This window comes from Engystomops pustulosus, chromosome 3 (assembly GCF_040894005.1).
Source record: "Engystomops pustulosus chromosome 3, aEngPut4.maternal, whole genome shotgun sequence".
Classification (NCBI taxonomy): domain Eukaryota; kingdom Metazoa; phylum Chordata; class Amphibia; order Anura; family Leptodactylidae; genus Engystomops; species Engystomops pustulosus.
The window spans coordinates 82547381-82565473 of record NC_092413.1 but is presented as its reverse complement, the minus strand read 5'-3'; the positions used below and the strand labels follow the sequence as shown (position 1 = coordinate 82565473).

The following is an 18093-nucleotide window of genomic DNA, read 5'->3' as shown; positions in this document are numbered from 1 at the left end:
TATATAAATTGTATCTTGGGATACTATAGAATTCATAGTATCACAGTATAATTAATTGAACAGAGATGCAGGTCCAAAAAGGTATAGTGTTCTAGTGTTAATCCACATGAAAATAAATACCAACACTTCAAAATGGATTTAGGCAAAAAAAAACTTTGGAAAAAATCCTTTTTTTAAATTTAATAAATATTCATGAATTCTTTATATAGTAAAACACATTGAGCTCATAGCAATATGCAGCAAAGACTTACCGGCTATGGAGAGGGCTCAGCCTGTGAGCCCTCTCCATGCAGCGCGACCTGACCGCCGCCGTGAATACACGGCGGGCGGTCAATTACCGGCGTATAAGACGACCCCAGACCAGAAAGAAGATTTTTCAGTCTTCAAAGGTCGTCTTATACGCTGGAATATACGGTACTTATTGAAACCAATGTCTCAGTAAGGCATCCATGAAAATCATTGAACCACTTACTCCTTGCAGTGGAGCTTCCTGTCATCTCTAATCACCCCCAGTACAAGTATATAGTTATCCTTCTCTATATATACTCCATAAGACCATATGTATACAGGCAGGGAGGCTGAATTATCATCTCCTTCATTATAACTGTGCGACAGGAGCAGTCTAATGATCAGCAGCAACTGTGAGGAGTATGTGTTACAGTCTATAACTTTTTATAATATACAAAGCCTAAGGTCACATTTTCAGCATTTTTATAAGGAAATAACTATATTGGGTAATTCAGTGCAACTTTTTAAAATTGTGTTTGGGGTTAATCAGCTAAATAAAATGAAGACCACATCAAACAAATTAGGCAATAAATAAGTTTCTCTTACCTTTTCCATTATTTTATTTATATCAGCAACTATGAGAATGAGCTGACGTGTTGACAAAGCAGACATCTGAGCATCCGCTGCCAATCCAGTCTGTTGATCTTCAGAACTGAGAGAAGCAGATTCTTCTTTGCCACGGGTTGGCAAACTTTTGCTCTCGGTTACACTTCCATCTGCAGTGGCGCAGGCTGACAACTGTAAAGTCGCAAACAATCATTTAAGCAAAAGATCCCCTTAAATGTTCTTAGACGTGTTTAACACTTGTGACCATTCTTTTTTTTATGAGCAGCCCCTTCCGTTACATTCTGCTATATATGCTATAATAAGAATAAACGTTTTGCCTATTGCCGAAATTCCAGAAGACCCCTAAAATGTCTGGACAATCGCCCTTTAGCTAGTCTCTCCGTGTCTGCTATTAAAATAAAAAACCTTTATAATTACCTTGTTCCGGAGCTCCTTGCTTCACTGCACATACACTATGCTCCTGCTACAACTAATAGGATTATTCACTTTGGTCATGTTTGTCCTTATATACCATTAATAAAATGGAATATCACCGATGTGGGTTCATCACCAGTAACAACAGAAACGTAAACCGAAAGTGCAGATGGAATATCTAGGGAGGTTAAAAGTATTGAAGGTTCCATTCTGAAAATATAACTGAACTGTAACATTTATGATTCAAGGCAGGGCTGTGGAGTCAGAGCCATTTTGGTCACAGTCAGTTGTGATAAAATGTTATAAACTCAGACAAATAATATAAAATTATACAAATTATGAAATTTCCTTTTATAAATGTCAGTCCTGTTACCGATCTAAGGATTTATGCCAGGGGTAAACATACATAAACAAATACTCAACTTTAAGGGGTTGCACCGGTAACCATGTATATTGTTGTAATTGATTTTGGTAACCTTTTTGTGTTATTAACATGGTGTGGCGCTGTATTACATTCGGTGTTATATGTAGCAATAAAGCGTTGTTTGATTTAAAACAATGATACTGAAGCCCCCAAAGCAGACAAAAAAAACCTAAATAAATCTTCTCCTTTCATGGCACCTCTTCTCTCCCCCATAAGTGGCTCTGCTTTGTGCCCCGCTGTTTGTATGTAGCAGCATCAGAACTGTCCCAGAAGCAGGAGAGGACCCAGGAGCAGTACAGATGACAAATACTTTCCACTCCTGGGGCCACTCTGTGTCCTGACCTTGACGCATACAACCAGCATCAGGAGTCAGGTCACAGAGCGGAGTGACGGGGAAGGACCTAAGAGCAGTTTGGACTTCTCAGTTGCACTCACCGCAACCTGGTCCCTTGCACCTACGTAAGAACACTGTTAGTGGGGTGTGGGCTGCAACACATTTCTTGACAGACCACGCATGGACGGTTAGCTGCGGGTTATACATTCCTGATCTAGACTTTTAGATTAGATAAAATGGCTGCTCTTTATGTACGTGCTCAGTAGTGAAGCTCCTCTGCTAGTGTGATCGGGAAAACAGGATTATGGAGTTAGAGTCCATTTTACTGGAGTTGGTGTCGGAGTTAAGGAAATTGAGGAGTCAGAAGTTTTGCTTAACGACTCCACAGTCCTGATCTTGAACCACCAATGTTTTCCCATTTTACCTTTGTAGCTTATGCAAACAATTGTCATAAAGGAAAAAAAAAATACTAGGATCTACTCACCTCTTTAATATAGACACAATACCGAGACAGCAGTTGCAGGGTCAGCTTATAGAAACGGTGAGCAAGTAATGGCAGATAGATGTGATCAGACCAACATGCAGATAGACAGTTCCACAGGACATTGGTGGCTCTGAGGCAAAATGCACTTTCATCTGATAAGGGCAACAAAAAAAATTATTTCATTTGACGCATGCTGGGTGTTGATGGATCAAAATAAGCTTTAGGTCTAAAAATCCCCAAACAAATTTAGACAACCACCATCTCTACCTTATCCCTCATATCCATGTATGGACACCTTAACAAAAAGTACATGTGCACTGAAAGGAGAGAAACGCTGCATGCATGGGCTTATTGCCAGAGAACAATGATCAGCAGCAGTATTCCTGATCAATTCCAACACACTGGAAACCCCCATACACGCCAGGCAGCAGGCTGAACCTGAACATACGAGGGCGGTTCAATAAGTACCAGTTTTTGACGACATATTTTCACCAAGATGGAAAAAGAGCAGTTCGTTCGGCAATTTGCTTTTTGGTTTGGGAAAAAATGCGAGGAGATGCAAAGTTGGATGCTGTTTGTGAGGACACTTCGCCATCTATGACCACAGTTAGATATGGGATCAACAAATTTAAACTACCGAGGAAATCATTCACAAAGTCCACAATATGATACTCGCTGATGGACGAACGAAAGTGCGCTAGTAGCAAAGGTCGTAGGTGTGACAACCAGAATGGCAATTAATATTTTACATGATAAGTTGTCGGGTGGCGCGATTGCTCACGGTGGACAACAAGCAGATGCGGGCTGTTAACTTCGAAGCAGTGTTTGGAGCAATTTAAACGAGATATGAAGGAATTTTTGCATCGAGTTGTCACCGTTGATGAAACCTGGATTCATCATTACACACCAGAAACTAAGTAACAATCAAAATAATGGATTTTGTTAAATCTGCGATTTTTTGGGATGCTCATGGATTTTTTAGAAAAAGGAGGAACAATCACTGGACAATACTACAGTGAGTTATTGGACCGCTTCGACAAAAAAAATTAAAGGTGACACGGCTGCATTTGGCGAAAAAGAAGGTGCTGTTTCAACACGATAACGCACCAGCACATTCATCCGGAGTTGTCGCCGCCAAACTGCATGAATTGATGCCACACCACCCATATTCACCCGACCTGGCTACCTGCGACTTTTTCTTGTTCCCTAACATGAAGAAATGGCTTGCGGGAAAAAAATTAACTCAAACGAGGAAGTCATTGCCAAGACAGAGGTGTATTTTGGAGAGTTTGACAAATCCTATTTTTTGGAGGGGTTAAAAAAAATGGCAGGAACGTGTAAAAGGGGACTATGTTGAAAAAAAAAAAAAAAGGTTTTTGAAAAAATGGTGTCTTCATTTCTAACCCTCGTATTCTTAACATTTGGGGAACTTAAAGGACTTCTGATATGTCACTCCTACATTGGTGAATAGCTTTTAGATATAAGATAAGACGGTTGCTGCCTGCTTTGCCATATGTTAAAACTGTATTGACATGCTAAGGATGCAGTTTAAGGCTACATTCACACGAACGTATGGGGGACGTATATACGGAATATACACATCCCCCATACACTTCACTGGCCTTGCGGCGCTGTACGGGAGAGGTACTGCTTCACACTGGTTAATCAAATTTTTTACATTAACAACTGTATACCACCTCTATGTGGGGCCTCCTGATCTCTGGAGCTATTGCATGAATTGCATTATGGGTAAACCCAGCCATTCTAGGCTGTCAGTGATACCTTAGATTCCAAAATATAGGGCTATTGCAAAATCAAGTGCCCTGTTGTAGCATTTGCAGAAGGTAAAGAACAGAATACTTGAAATGATATATACTTGCTGTTTCCTCCACATGAGAAAGTAATGCAGATTCTAGGCTTCCTGCTATTTCTTTAAACCTAAAACGAGTAAAACTTCAAATCAGCTCTGAAACATTTGCAACAAAAATATAGAAATGTACGTCATGCAGTTAAAAAAATCATAGCCAAAAGCTCCACAAGTTTTCAATTATTGTAACAAAATGCAGATCTTAAGCTCTGTTCATATGTGCATATATGAAAAATAAAGTACCATCACTACAAAATATACAAAAATTATAAAAACTAGAGTTTAACTTTCTTTATCAAATTCATTTTTTTCATATTTTTCAAAGTAAAACAAAATGGGTTCCTTGTTTAGTGCCAATTCTTTTGTTATAGAAAATTAACAGTCTTTGGGGGTCTTTTGAAGACTTAACCCCATGAAGGACAAGGCCAAAGCCCTTGATTTCATCCCACAGGACAAGTCCACGGTGTGGATGAGTTATAATTTTACCTTTTTAGGTAGGTAGGTAGGTAGGTAGGTATGTATGTATGTATGTATGTCGTATTCTTCCAAGGAATAATTTTGCCTCCTATAAAATTCAAGGCTTTTTCCTTGATGGAGCTGTACGTTTTGTTGCTTTCCAGTGTAAATGGGGAATCCAGGGAAGCAATAGTAACAGGTAAAACCAGCCTCTTACAGTGAACCCTCTCTAGCATAACTGATCTGGCTCTGCGCCCCTGTGAGGGGAACATGGTGATCACATGTCAGGGAGCCAATGTGCTCATGTTAGAGTACAGGAGATCATGGCATCAAATTTACAGTGCCATTCCTTTAATGCCCAGGACCATGCAGAAAATGAACACATTGGTGCTTATTAGGTGAAGTTTTCCCATCTATACACATAAACATTACCTACTTATTAACAATAGGTATATAGAGGCCGGGGACATGTGGCTCCTAACTGCTGTTGAATATCTGAAATTATTTTATCTATAGCAAACCCCATTTTAGCGCCATCTTTTTAAAGGGAGACTTTCGTGTTAAGCCCCCTCCAATCTGATACTGATCTAAACATTTGTCATATACAATGGAAAGGTTACCTTATCTGAAAATACACAGGTAAATTCCACCTGTTATTAAAACTGTGGTAAGAGGGATGTGCACGTAATCGCTTTACACTTGCTTGTGAACCACACTGTCTTTCAAATTTTCTCAGAAAATCCATACTTATGCTGTATTTCTGAATAACAAAGAAAAGAGAAAATAAAACAAAGGAAAAAAAATTAAAGTTTAAGCTAATATTCAGAGTGAAGTCCACAACATGCACCGGTACCATATTAATCATGATGTTATATATATTAACAGTGATGTTATACTGAGCTGCTATCAGTTTGAAAATTATACGTCAATAGATTTTACAGTATAAACTGAATACATTATTAAATCGAAATCTAAGACCTAAAAATCCATTACAAATATGCTGCATAATCCCCATTGTGAAAATACCTTCCCGCACAATACTTCATTCTAGGAGTCAAACCCCCTCACTGGAATTCCTGAAATACTAATTTTCATGTCATGGGTTAAAACGTTCCAAAATCTGTGACAAGCCATACTTGTTCTCTTCTGTGAATACAGTTTACTGATAGGAAAAAACCTCATGACTTCTGAGCATTAGAAACATGCTAGAATTGCCTAGACTGAACGAGCAGTCTAATTAGGACACTATCCCCAGTAAACTAAGTGCCAAATGATGTAAAATAGCCCTCTCTCAATGTTCCAGCAGAAAACCATAGCACTGAGACCTGTCAATCAGTAACAAGGAGGCAGGACAATACAGTAACCGCTGAAAAAGGGCCTCATTGGACTCACTCAGTGTGATGGACTCTCAGGTGAGTTGCATATACCGTATTTTTCGGCCTATAAGGCGCACCTCTAATAAATGCCTGCTAAGACATCTAGGTTCATATATAAGGCGCACTGGAGTATAAGCCGCAGGAGCAAATGCAGTACCTAAAAATGACCAGCAGGTGGCAGACCTGCGCACAGTTCAAGCCAGCTACACTTCCCGGGAAACTTGTCTTCAGCTGTCAGAGAGCTCCGATCTCAGAGGTATGGGCTGCTGGGGGTTAATGCAGGATGATGCAGCAGGGGTTAGGCTGTCTCCCTCTGCCCCTTCTCCTTCCCTCCTCAGCCAGGGTGTTATTTCGGTGGGGTTTCCTGTGGCTCCTTCTCTTTCCCCTGTTACAGGGCTGTCAGGTATGGGGGATTTCTTACAGATGATGATGATGATTGCCTCCTGGTCGGTACTATGGCAGCTCCGGTCTAGGTGAGGGCAGGATGGGCACAATGTTAGTTGTGGTGCCAGGGCACTTCAGCTAGGGACCCTGTATACTGTGTGGGAAGGTGCAGGACGTTTCTGGGGATGGAGCTATTAAACACTGGTAAATGTACAGTACATCTTGTCTGTAGTACATTTCTGTATAAGTTCATATATAAGGTGCACCTTTGATTTCTGAGAAAATTAAAGGATTTTTGGTGCGCCTTATAGGCCAAAAAATATGGTAAGTTTACAAACTGACTTTTTAACATTGCAGCCACTGTAAAGAACAATTTAGGGATAAGGGCAATGCTTTTTAATAATAGTTTTTAATGATATATTTTGGTAGGGTTACAGTAATTTTAATAGCAGGTTATCTTTAAGGCACCAAAGCTTCATATTTATGCAATTCATCCATTAACTTGACTAAGAAACATTGCTATAGAAAGTGCATGTTACGGACCTGATGAAATATGTCAGGGTTCCCAGGATTAAAGAGTGAAGGCAATCTTTCTTCTATTCCACGAGCTATTTCTGGCCAAACAGAATTCACCAAAAAGTCATATCCAGGAACCATATCGGCCTTTTCACTACAAGATAAGAATGAGAACACAGCTTCCTCAACCAAAAAATATCAAAGCAAGATAACAAATAATGTTCTGCAAAATGTAGTTCATGTCAATTGTAAATGTACCTTGATATGGCTCCTCCTGTCACCTCTCTTAGAAGTCGGCAGTGGTGAGGAACAAACTCTAGAAGTTTGTTATACATAACCTGGAGGCCATTGGGGTGGGACTGCACATATTGCTCTACAATAACCTGACAAATAAAGAGACATTAGGAAAAAAATTAAATAGCATCCACATCAATACATGATAGGCTAGATTTTAAGGCGTCTTTAAATTTGAATATCATGTTTCTTTAGAAATGAACCTGAAGCTATTTCACAGGAAAGGGGGTATATGAGTTATTGCTGGCGATCTAACCACTGAGAGTCACCATGACATGCCCCATACAGAACGGGTTGTGGGAAATCTATAAGCTACCCTGAAAGTCCAAAAGAAGTAACCCAGTCATCTTTGCAATCATTTATGGACAGTCTACATAAGGGTTTCTCAGGAGTAGAATAACTTAGCCTTCTACTTTATGGGGAAAGCAACCTCTTCAGGGTTTTGAAAGACATACTATTTATACACAATCTGCAATATCAGGGCGTATCATATAGAATCAGTCTGGTCATCACTACAGCTCTACAGTGTTTTTATCAAGTTCCCATGACACTAAATGACAAGTCAGTCAACCTATACAGGAAGATTTATTACACATAACAGAACATTTAACGAATTTAGTTCAGTCTTACTACTGAAGTTGGTGCACTCTGTAGGGGGAATCATGGGAGCGCCAGATTCTTCATAAACGGGCTCCACAAATTCAGAATCTGGCGCCATCTGCAGACTACACAGGCAAACTGCATCTAGTGCAGTTTGCACAGTTTTGCTAAAGGTGGGTCATTGTGCTTAGTATATCTCCTTCAATAAATACAGAGTAGATACACAATACCCCCCACACACACTAGTTAATAGACATTAATTTATGAAAATACATGTACATACAATTGTACATAATATCAAAATATTACATTTTCCCCTCAATTAATAATACAGAAACATTTACAGGTTGAGTCACTTAACTACATTTTTTTTCACCCATTTACTGCATACAGGCTGTAACAATTGTGGTAAACCACCAAAATTGTTAAAAAAAAGTTCACCAGTTTAAATAAAAAAAAAATTACTGCATTATTCTAGATTCCAGCAGGTGGCACTGTTCTGCTGAATATGAACAATTGTAACTTCCTATAAGAATGAGAAAATAGAACTTTCTTTACTGAAAAACATACAAAAATATTAAGTACATGGGCAGGTGGTTTACAATTTTGACTTTAAACCTAAGACACCCTCGTTACATTTGAATTTTGATCAAACAAAAACGCAACTCCTTTAAATTTGAAGAAAATGTTGTGTAGCAGTAAATCTGTTGAGCATCTACAGCGGTAGCTGAATATCTGTTCACCCAACAGATATTCCTTCCAACTCCAATACTGTAAATGCAAGCTTTCTCTCTCTGTTTTGAGGGCGAGTCAGGACAATATTAAAACACATCAGATAATCTGCAATGGGGCACTTCTAAGGTTAACTTTATATGTGGCAGATCTGTCACAGAATTTATGTAACTGAAAACCATTTCCCCATGTGATTATTGTATAGAAGGTCTATTTCACAACCACTATACTGCAAAATTTTATTCAAAGTTTGCATTGCAAGTTTTTTTGTGCAGTGTGTGTATAAGATTTGTTTCACTCTGAGGTACAAAAAGAAAAAAGGTTACGGCACCATCCACTTTCATTAAGTTACCAACAGCCATCAAAACAGCCTCTCTTAGGCAATGTAAACGGTGGTGCTCCGCTGAGGATATTCAATCCATATAAGCAATCCATAAAAGCAGCACTCACCATTCTGCGCAAAAGTCCTTATTTATTAATAGAGTAGAGTACAGGGAAGGCGCAGGGGCTGGCGGCGACGGGCTGTTTCGGGCTTCCTAGCGCATTCTCAAGCCGTTGACGTCATCTGTCCGCGTAGCACACAATATATATACGAGGGCCGGCAGATGTCGTCAAGGAGACAGTGTAAACAGCGTTCTATGCTAAACAGCATACGTTGTTTCATTCTCACCATCTGTACAGGAAATACACTTTTGCCTCCACAACAATAGTGTTTAAGCTGAGCATAGACCATGGTCTTTAAGGTGAGGTCAATAAACTTTGAACTGGATCTGTGGAAAAGTTGAGACTCAACTGCAATTTTTAGGGGCGGTAGGTGAGGGGATGTGCTGAAAGGGACAAGCTTTGAATTACTTTGCTTCTCATACAGTCCTGTTTTTATAGCATTATCTATAAAGCTTCAAGCTTTAGACAAAGTTAAGATATTGGCATTTTTTTTCTAATACAAGTTTTCGAAAAAACAACTTTCTTTGTATATTAACAGCAAAATACAGAATGAAATCATTATAAGGGGCCAATATGACACTCTGGTCATTATTTGGTTGGATATAACCAGTGAAGCCTCCAGTAGATGTAAAAAAATGTCATAATACCATAGTTGTTATTTAACTGAATAATTGAGATCAGGAGGAAGAGATTTTAGCATAAAATAGTCTCGGACACCTAAAACAAAAGGCAGCCTTACCTACTGCATATAAAGACAAGAGATGCCATTTGGACTTCTGGGATTGTGAAACAGAATTCTTTCAGTGTCTGATGCATTGTAGGCCAAAAGCAAACGTACCTCATCAATGTAGGGTTTTACCAGCACCTGGCCAACAAGTGCCTCCGCATCCTTTGTTTTGTCGATGGTGGCATATGTTCTCAGGCAGTGACGGATTATGTCCACATTCGAGGTCTGAAGACCTTCTAACAGGAGACCTTCTAAGGAGCGCTGTAACATAGCAGTGATACCTGCAATACGCTTAGACACCAATTGAAGAGTAAAAATATGTTAGGTAAAGTAATAAAACACTGGCATTATTACAAGCCAGACTGTCCTGACTGCAAAATGTTTAAAAGGGCCTGAATATAAATATCATGTAAAAGGCTGGAAAACAGTTAATACTGTAATCGTTGTCTGGGGGAGAGGGCTAAGGCTGAGATCATTTAAGAATCTTGGGAAACATTTTTTATTACATTTTTATTTTATAACGGGGTCATGAATAATAATTTCAGTTACATAAGAAATAGCCGTCAATGGGGATGGAAGTTAATTGCGGCTCTTCTGTATCGGACAACTGTCATATGATCACCGGGTCCAATGGAAGCAGCAGACAGGAAAGCTCACATTTCAAACCACAGGACTGTCCCACAATTCTATTAATTTAGTCTTAGGCTATTACGACTTGCAGATTAATTTTGTAGTATTTATTGAATCATTTCATTCCAGTTGGCAAGATGAGCAAAAACAGCAGTTTAGGTATTTATTGGGGCAAGTTTTATATTTATTTTAATTAATTTTTATAGCCCCTCTATTGGAAGTACAATGCATAATTCTATGCTCAAATTCTTTTCTGCCTCTTTTTTACTTTTATTCGGATAGTTTCTTATACTACATTGATTCATGAAAGTCTGAATTTAAGTTTAATGGGGAATTTCCATCTTGGACATGTACGCCATTCATACAGGTATGGTTGGTTTTTAAGAAAGGTATAAAAGTGAATGAAACAAAAATTAGTCAGCACTCAAACTTATAAGTGAATACACCTTCATGATCTCACTTTTTCAAAGATATATTTTGTTTTATTGCAAGTGGACATGTTGGATCGTGGACAGCACACAGCATTCATATAGCTGTGTTGCTTTTTTCCAATTTTATAAAAGTAAATGGAGATTGCTGCGAATTCTAGCCTATAATCCATGTGCTGCAGATTTGAGAAGGAGGTCAGACAACCTCTGTTCTGGTGACTGCTATGGGTCCTGGATAAGTCATATGATCAGGAGGTTAATAGACTCACACCAGCAGAGCTACGCAAACATCTTCACATATGTTTGCTTTTTCTAGTGTTGAGTAAAAATAAAAAGTCTGAAATATTGATATGGCAAAAAAGTTAAATATACAACATACCCACATATAATTATACAATAAACTGTATCTTAATTTAAATTTCAAAAACATTCTAAAAAAAAAAAAAACACTGTATATGTGAATATAAGAAGTAATATGTAATGATCTGAACACCTACATCTGCATGGCGTTGTTTAGTATACTTACAGGTCTCACTTTATCTAGAAGAGGCATGCCTTTGCTTTGAACAGCATGGAACTGCAGCTGATTAAATTCTGTAGCAATTCTTTCCAAGATTTGCCCGGTTAGCAATGTGCTTCAATGAGATAAAAACAGGAAGAATACATTTAAGACTAATTAAATCTCTACTATTACTTTGTTCTAAGATATCATATGTTCGGTTTTATTCCAAGACCAGAAAGGCTTTTTTTTCTTTGCATCATTTCATTGCAACAAAAAACAATCTTTCTAATAAGACAAAATTAATTTTCTCATGTTGGTGTGAAAATTGAAAAATGGAAAGAAATAATCCATCCAATAAAACTCCATAGCATGAGCTATTATAAATAAAAATCCTAATAATTCAAATTAACCCCTTTTCCTAGAATGTACACAATAGACAAAATCACAAAGGCATCCCTGTGGTCCCAATGTTTTAACTGCTGCATTTTTGCCACTCATAAAAATTTAAAGAAAAAAGGTCAAACAGTACGGAAAATGGTATTAAAGGGGTTGTCCGACATTAATAAATAATTATACTACTGGATTGGGGGGCTGTGAAAAAAAATAAACCTAAACTTACCCCCCTCTGTGCTTCCAGTGTCTCATGGGGCAGTCCGTCACGTGTATCACTTGTTTACAGGGGCACGTCAGTTCCGCTTCAACAACTGCTAGTGACTTAACATACCGAACAGTCTCCTGTTCTGGGATATAAGGACGGGTGGTTGCACCAGACGGGAGCGTTGTAAACAAACAGGGGCATAGCAGCAATGGACGGTGGCATGGTACATCGGGAGCGCCAAGGGTGGCAAGTATAGGTTTATTTTTTTTCTCAGCTCCCCCCCCCCAGCCCCAGGAAAGTTTTTATTAATGTCAGACAAACACTTTAATGAAAACAGAATTCTTTTCAAGATCAGTTGACACCTAACACAGCTTCATATGCCAAAGTTATGGGTGTCAAAAAAGCTGTGTATTTGGAATTTATTTCCAGCTTTGCAGTTCATGGCACGCAATATTAAATAGTGCCACTGGACAAACAAGCCTTCAAAAAAACGCTGTTAACAGGAAATAAAGATACAGCTTTTGAAGCTGGGGAGTAAAAAAAAAAAAAAAAAAAAGGAAATGGCTAGGTTCTTTAAAAGTTAAGAGTTATTTTGGTTTGGGGGCCTGTGATCTGGTCACATAAGTTGTGGCCAGATCTCTATGTGTCACTGCAGTGTGAATGAGGCGGGTGACTGCGATGCAAACTAAAGGACATGCCCTATATTTTGCCATATTTGCAGCACGGCCGATTGTCTTTGTATGAAAGGAGGAAGGGGGATGAGCGCTTACCTATCTCCCCTCCTCCTCCCGACCCTGTGTTCACCCCTGATCCGGTCTGGCCAAGCACACAGACATCTGAATGAGCTCTTAAACTGTCAGAGATTTATCAGGCACTGAATTCTGCCATATACAGTTGCCGAAAGTTACTTTACAACTCTTATTTAGTTGGCTTCATTTGTGCATGGGGTTGCAGCTTAGGTGCATTTGAGGTAGTGCAATGGCAGGGTATGCAGCTTTCACAAATTATGAGGTTTGTAACCCATGTTATCTGATCAATAACAGTGAGTCTTTTTTAGTATGGATTAAAGAACTGAAATATTTTTTCTTGCCAGTCTGTAAACATCCGTGTGTAAGTTTCACGTTTCATGGTTTGGTGTATGGCAGAAAATGTTGTTTTGAACTACATAGACAGATCCTAAAGAGTTTGGTAAGAAAAAAAATGACTTTTGTAAAGATCCGTAAGAAACTGAGTGCTAATAGAATCAGACTAGAGCTGTACAGAGCCATACCACCCACCATCAGCGAGTCCTATACCTTACCTGTTCAGCTCGGCATTTTCTTTACGATTCTGGGAGTTCAAAATGTTTTCGATTTTTTCAACAGAACGTATTACATGAATCATCCTCAACACGCACATCTAAAATAAAAAAGGTACACAAAATCAGTTATTCAACTTTTTTTTGGAAACTTTCTTTTTTAATTTTTAAATGTGGTATTTAATTTTTAATTGTTTAAAATACAACTTGCCCAATCAGAAATGACAGACCTTGATGTTGTAATGTTATATAATTAGACATACATTAAAAATAATACAAACACCTTAAGTACAGTGTGCTACTACCAGAGATACTGGAAGTGTTTTGGACCACAGCAATCGTGTAGTTACACAGCATAGAGTACAGATGAAAGTTACAAGCGATCTTCATAACTTCATAGATAGAGAGTGCTTTGCTAAATGGCACGTAATGTGAACAAAGAAAAATACAGTGGAATAGTTGTATCCTCTCCCTACTGATTCCCTTGTGCACGGCCAAGGCACCTCCAGTAAGTTTTTGCACTGAAAAAAATGTGTGCCATTCAAAACACCCCTTTAGAAACCCGTCTGTGTTGGGCCTTCATTACCAAGTCATTTTTTTCGGCCCAAGCGATTGGCTGTATATTAACTTTCTCTAAAATCAACTGACAGTTTCAGTAGATCTGTGTTTGGCATCAGTGTCCTTTTCATCATCCTGGTAGGTGGCAGATTTTTGATTGATGTCTTGATACATTCATACCTTCAACCATATGAATTTTCCCGGGGGGAGGGGTTTACTGCAAACAGAGAGTTCAAATATATTCTCCCGGTATTTCACAGATTTCTCTACATGTTGAGAAAACTTTAAAAGCACTTGATCATGCTTTTTGTTCAGCAATGGGGTCTTGTGTGGCAAGTGCATATACAGGCCATGGAGGTTGAGTGACATGGCGTTTTCCCCACTTCTACTGGATTATGGCTCTAACAGGGCTCCCTGCCCTGCAGTAGTTAACAACTACTGACTGTGTGTTGGTATAATTTCACATATCAATGGGCCATGGGGATGGGGCTTCAAGCATCATAGTTACAGTTTATATAAAATGCATATTAAAGCTGCGGACTATTGGACCATAGTAAAATCATGTTTTCAGCGCAGTGTGGATGTTTTGTGGTGAAGAAGGGACTAATAGCATCACATAACAATGATGCTTGGAGTCTTGACCCCTGAATAGTGTTCAGTCATAAGGTCTTGAGGTGGCTCATTGGTTTCTAATTTATGATAGATTTAGCTATTGTAATGACTTCCTGTGGCTTTTTGCATCTCTTTCTTTACATGTTTAATCATTTTTTCCATGTCACTTCTCATTTTACATATACAGGCGGTCCCCTACTTAAGAACACCTGACTTACATACGACCCTTGGTTACAAACGGACCTCTGGATTTTGGTAATTTACTGTACTTTAGTCCTAGGCTACAATAAACAGCTTTAACAGTTATCACAGGTGCCTGTAATTAAGATTTAATGTTTATCCTGGTTCTTATGACAACCCAACATTTTTAAAATCCAATTGTCACAGAGACCAAAAAAATTTAAACTAGGGTTACAATAATAAAGTATACGGTTCCAACTTACATACAAACTCAACTTAAGAACAAACATACAGAACCTATCTTGTGTGTAACCCGGGGACTGCCTGTACACCAAATCTGGTGTCAAAAAAGCAATATTGCCCATGTTTTTCTGCACTAAAAATTTTGCATAGTTGATATGAACATTGAAAAAACATTGGAAAAAGGAGATATTTTGATAAATACACATCAGATCAAACATCTAAAAATAGACGTATGCAATATTTTTCTATAAGCTATAAAATGTCACCAAATTCGAGCACTTAATGTACAGCATTTGATATTTAAACATTTTGTAGGCAACAAGAAAAATACTCATCTTCAGAGGGTAGAAACAAGCCCACCGAGAGAACAGAAAACTACTATATTCCAAGTTGTTGTTCCCGGGTTACGCCGAATGTAGTTCTACATAAAACAAACCTAGATTTCCACCACCTCAACCCTGGGGGCTGAATATACAGGGTCAATTTTAGTATAATTGGATACATTTTCATTTGTCATATATATTTTTTTTCCGATCTAATGTGTATTTCTACAGATATCCCCATTTTTGAGCAATTTTTACCCATTTTGATTTTTGGCAATTACAGTGCCAACTATCAATGAAAATGACAAAAATTGTAGATTGAATCATTGTAATCGTTTCCTCTGAATCTGCAATCAATAATGGGGGGTCCCATTTGAGATTTTCAAGCGGCACCCTGCCCAACCCACAGGGGGTTATATATCACACAGGGGATATATATCAACGTAATAATAAAAAGTAAAAATATGCTATAAGCTAACGATATGCTGCAAACATACACACAGTCAAGCTAGCACTTATTTTTCTATAACTGCTGCTGATTGAAGGCACACTGAGAACTAGCAGTCTTCTCCCAATCTTCTCAATACTGAATGGAATATACAGCTTATTTCCTATATTTGTCAGTCAAGAGGGGAGATAAGTGTGCAGATAGCTCTTAAAGTGATTGTATAGAACACATTTTGTATGGTTTATAAGCAATCTCAAGAAGTTGCACCTTAGACAATGCGATAAGTATGCAGGAGGGGGCAGGATTGTAAGCCAAAATGGGTTGAGCATGCAGGAGAGTGGGGTGAGGAGGAGGTTTCCCACAATGCAGCATTACACACAGCAGAACCTGCTCTCTGGACAAGCGGAGAATGGCATTGCAGTCCTTATAGTTGAGAAATTTAGCAATGAATGGGCACGGCGGAGAGCCAGGTGGAGGTGGTTTAGGGAGAATGTGGTGCGCCTGTTCCACCAGAAAGGAGGAGGAGAAGTTATCATGCCCTTAGGTAGATGGCAGATTTTCCAGGGATGTAACTGGATCTCAACTCTCAGAGTTTAGGCAGGCCCACGAAACGGACGTAATGCAGTATAGTCCTCAGAGAGAGTGCAGCAGATAGGAGTTCTTCCGGGGGGTCAGCACTCAGCGGAGGCACTTGGCAATCTGTCACAGGTGATGGAGAACTTTTGAGGATCGGCTGTAGGTAACAGGGGTGACAGGAGCACACAGGTGGATTTCCTTAGTGAGGGCCAGGTTTTAGAGCCCTGCGCCGGCCCCAGGGAGGTCTCACACAGCCAATCTCTTAAAATCTAGATCCAGGCTGCCAACCCAGACAGGCCACAGCATGGAGCACCACTGTAGGGTCCTCAGGGCTAATGGGGCCCAGATGCTGAGCGCCATTGGATGGAGCAGGGCCCATTATTCCAGGGCCGGTCCGGGATCCGGCCACTTCCGGTCCAGAGCGCCGCCGCTGGCCCCTGCTTCAAATCTAGGCCAAAGGAAATCTACCACCAAAATCAAGCATGAATAACCAGGGGCACTTAGTCATAAATCCAGGCACCATGACTGTTGTTCTTATATTTGTTAATCCATAGACTCATTCCTTCAAAAATGAATTTTAAAATATGCTAATTAGTCTGAAGTGCTATGGAGGCTCTACCAGAGCCCCTTGGTGCTGCAGCTTCACAGGCCGTTACATTGTCTCCACTCCCCCTGCCTAATGCAATCTCAATGCAGCAGAGGAAGTTTCTGCACACAATGGGAAGGAGTGCTCCTTGCACAGTTTAACAGTCTACAAAGCTACAGCAAAGAGGGGCCAGGTTAACGCCTCCCAGAGCCCTTCTGGCTCAATAACACAAGTTTAAAAGTTTAAAGAGTTTTAGAAGGAAGGAGGCCATGGATAACAAACAAGGCGATTACCACAGTCACAGGGCCTGGAACTACGAGTAAGTGTCCCTGGTGTAGCATGCTTCATTTTGATGAAATATTTACCTTTAATAATTCAGTGTGAGGGAACTTACCTTCTTTTTCCTTATATCATCTTGTTTTGCCAGACGTTCATCCACCGCACTAATGCCATCATTAACAGATGTTTTGAGGCTCTGCAAATAGAAAATTACAAAGTGCAACCTTTTAGCAAAGTTTGTCAAAATATGTATAGAATAAATTATGCAATGCACAGCTAAAAGGGTTTGTCCCACAAAATGTGAGCGATGTTTATAGGAAGGGTAAACAGTAAACATCATTATGCATATATACATTTTTCACACAATTAGCCTATATCTACCTCCACTGTCCATGCAGAGTCTAGCAGAAGATTCACACATAGTAGCAGTTTCCTACAAGCCCCATAATAACTTGCCCATATCTTCTTATGGCTGGTCCTACCACAGTAGAATCATTGCTGCGTGCAGTATCCTACCATCTTGCTGCTGTATATAATACAAGGCGGTCCCCGGTTTATGTACAAGATAGGTTCTGTAGGTTTGTTCTTAAGTTGAATTTGTATGCAAGTCGGAACTGTACATTTTATCATTGTAACCCTAGTCAAAATTTTTTTGGTTTTTGTGAAAATTGAATTTCAAAAACCAGGATTAACAATAAAGCTTATGTGCAGACACCTTTTATAACTCCTACGGCTGATTATTGTAGCCTAAGACTAAAGTACAGTGAATTACCAACATCCAGAGGTCAGTTTGTAACTAGGGGTCGTCTGTAAGTTGGGTGTTTTAAGTCGGGGACCGTCTGTATAGAGACACATTTATCAGTAGCTTCCTGGCTGCAGGCTGCTCTCACTGCCGATTCAAAGGAGGAGGTTGGTTTTCAATAATG

At 39.3% G+C, this 18093-nt stretch overlaps 1 protein-coding gene across 1 annotated transcript in view; it reads right to left on the bottom strand.

Annotated features, from left to right (window-relative positions):
• COG2 (component of oligomeric golgi complex 2) overlaps positions 1–18093 on the bottom strand; it is a 40415-nt gene that overhangs the window by 9664 nt on the left and 12658 nt on the right. The window contains exons 4-13 of the mRNA XM_072141237.1: positions 17283–17363; positions 13366–13463; positions 11492–11600; positions 10019–10198; positions 7369–7493; positions 7138–7264; positions 5455–5594; positions 4388–4449; positions 2512–2663; positions 835–1026 (exon numbers count right to left, since the gene is read on the bottom strand). Of these exons, the coding sequence (XP_071997338.1) occupies positions 835–1026; positions 2512–2663; positions 4388–4449; positions 5455–5594; positions 7138–7264; positions 7369–7493; positions 10019–10198; positions 11492–11600; positions 13366–13463; positions 17283–17363 (1266 nt within the window). The remainder of the gene's footprint in view (positions 1–834; positions 1027–2511; positions 2664–4387; positions 4450–5454; positions 5595–7137; positions 7265–7368; positions 7494–10018; positions 10199–11491; positions 11601–13365; positions 13464–17282; positions 17364–18093) is intronic.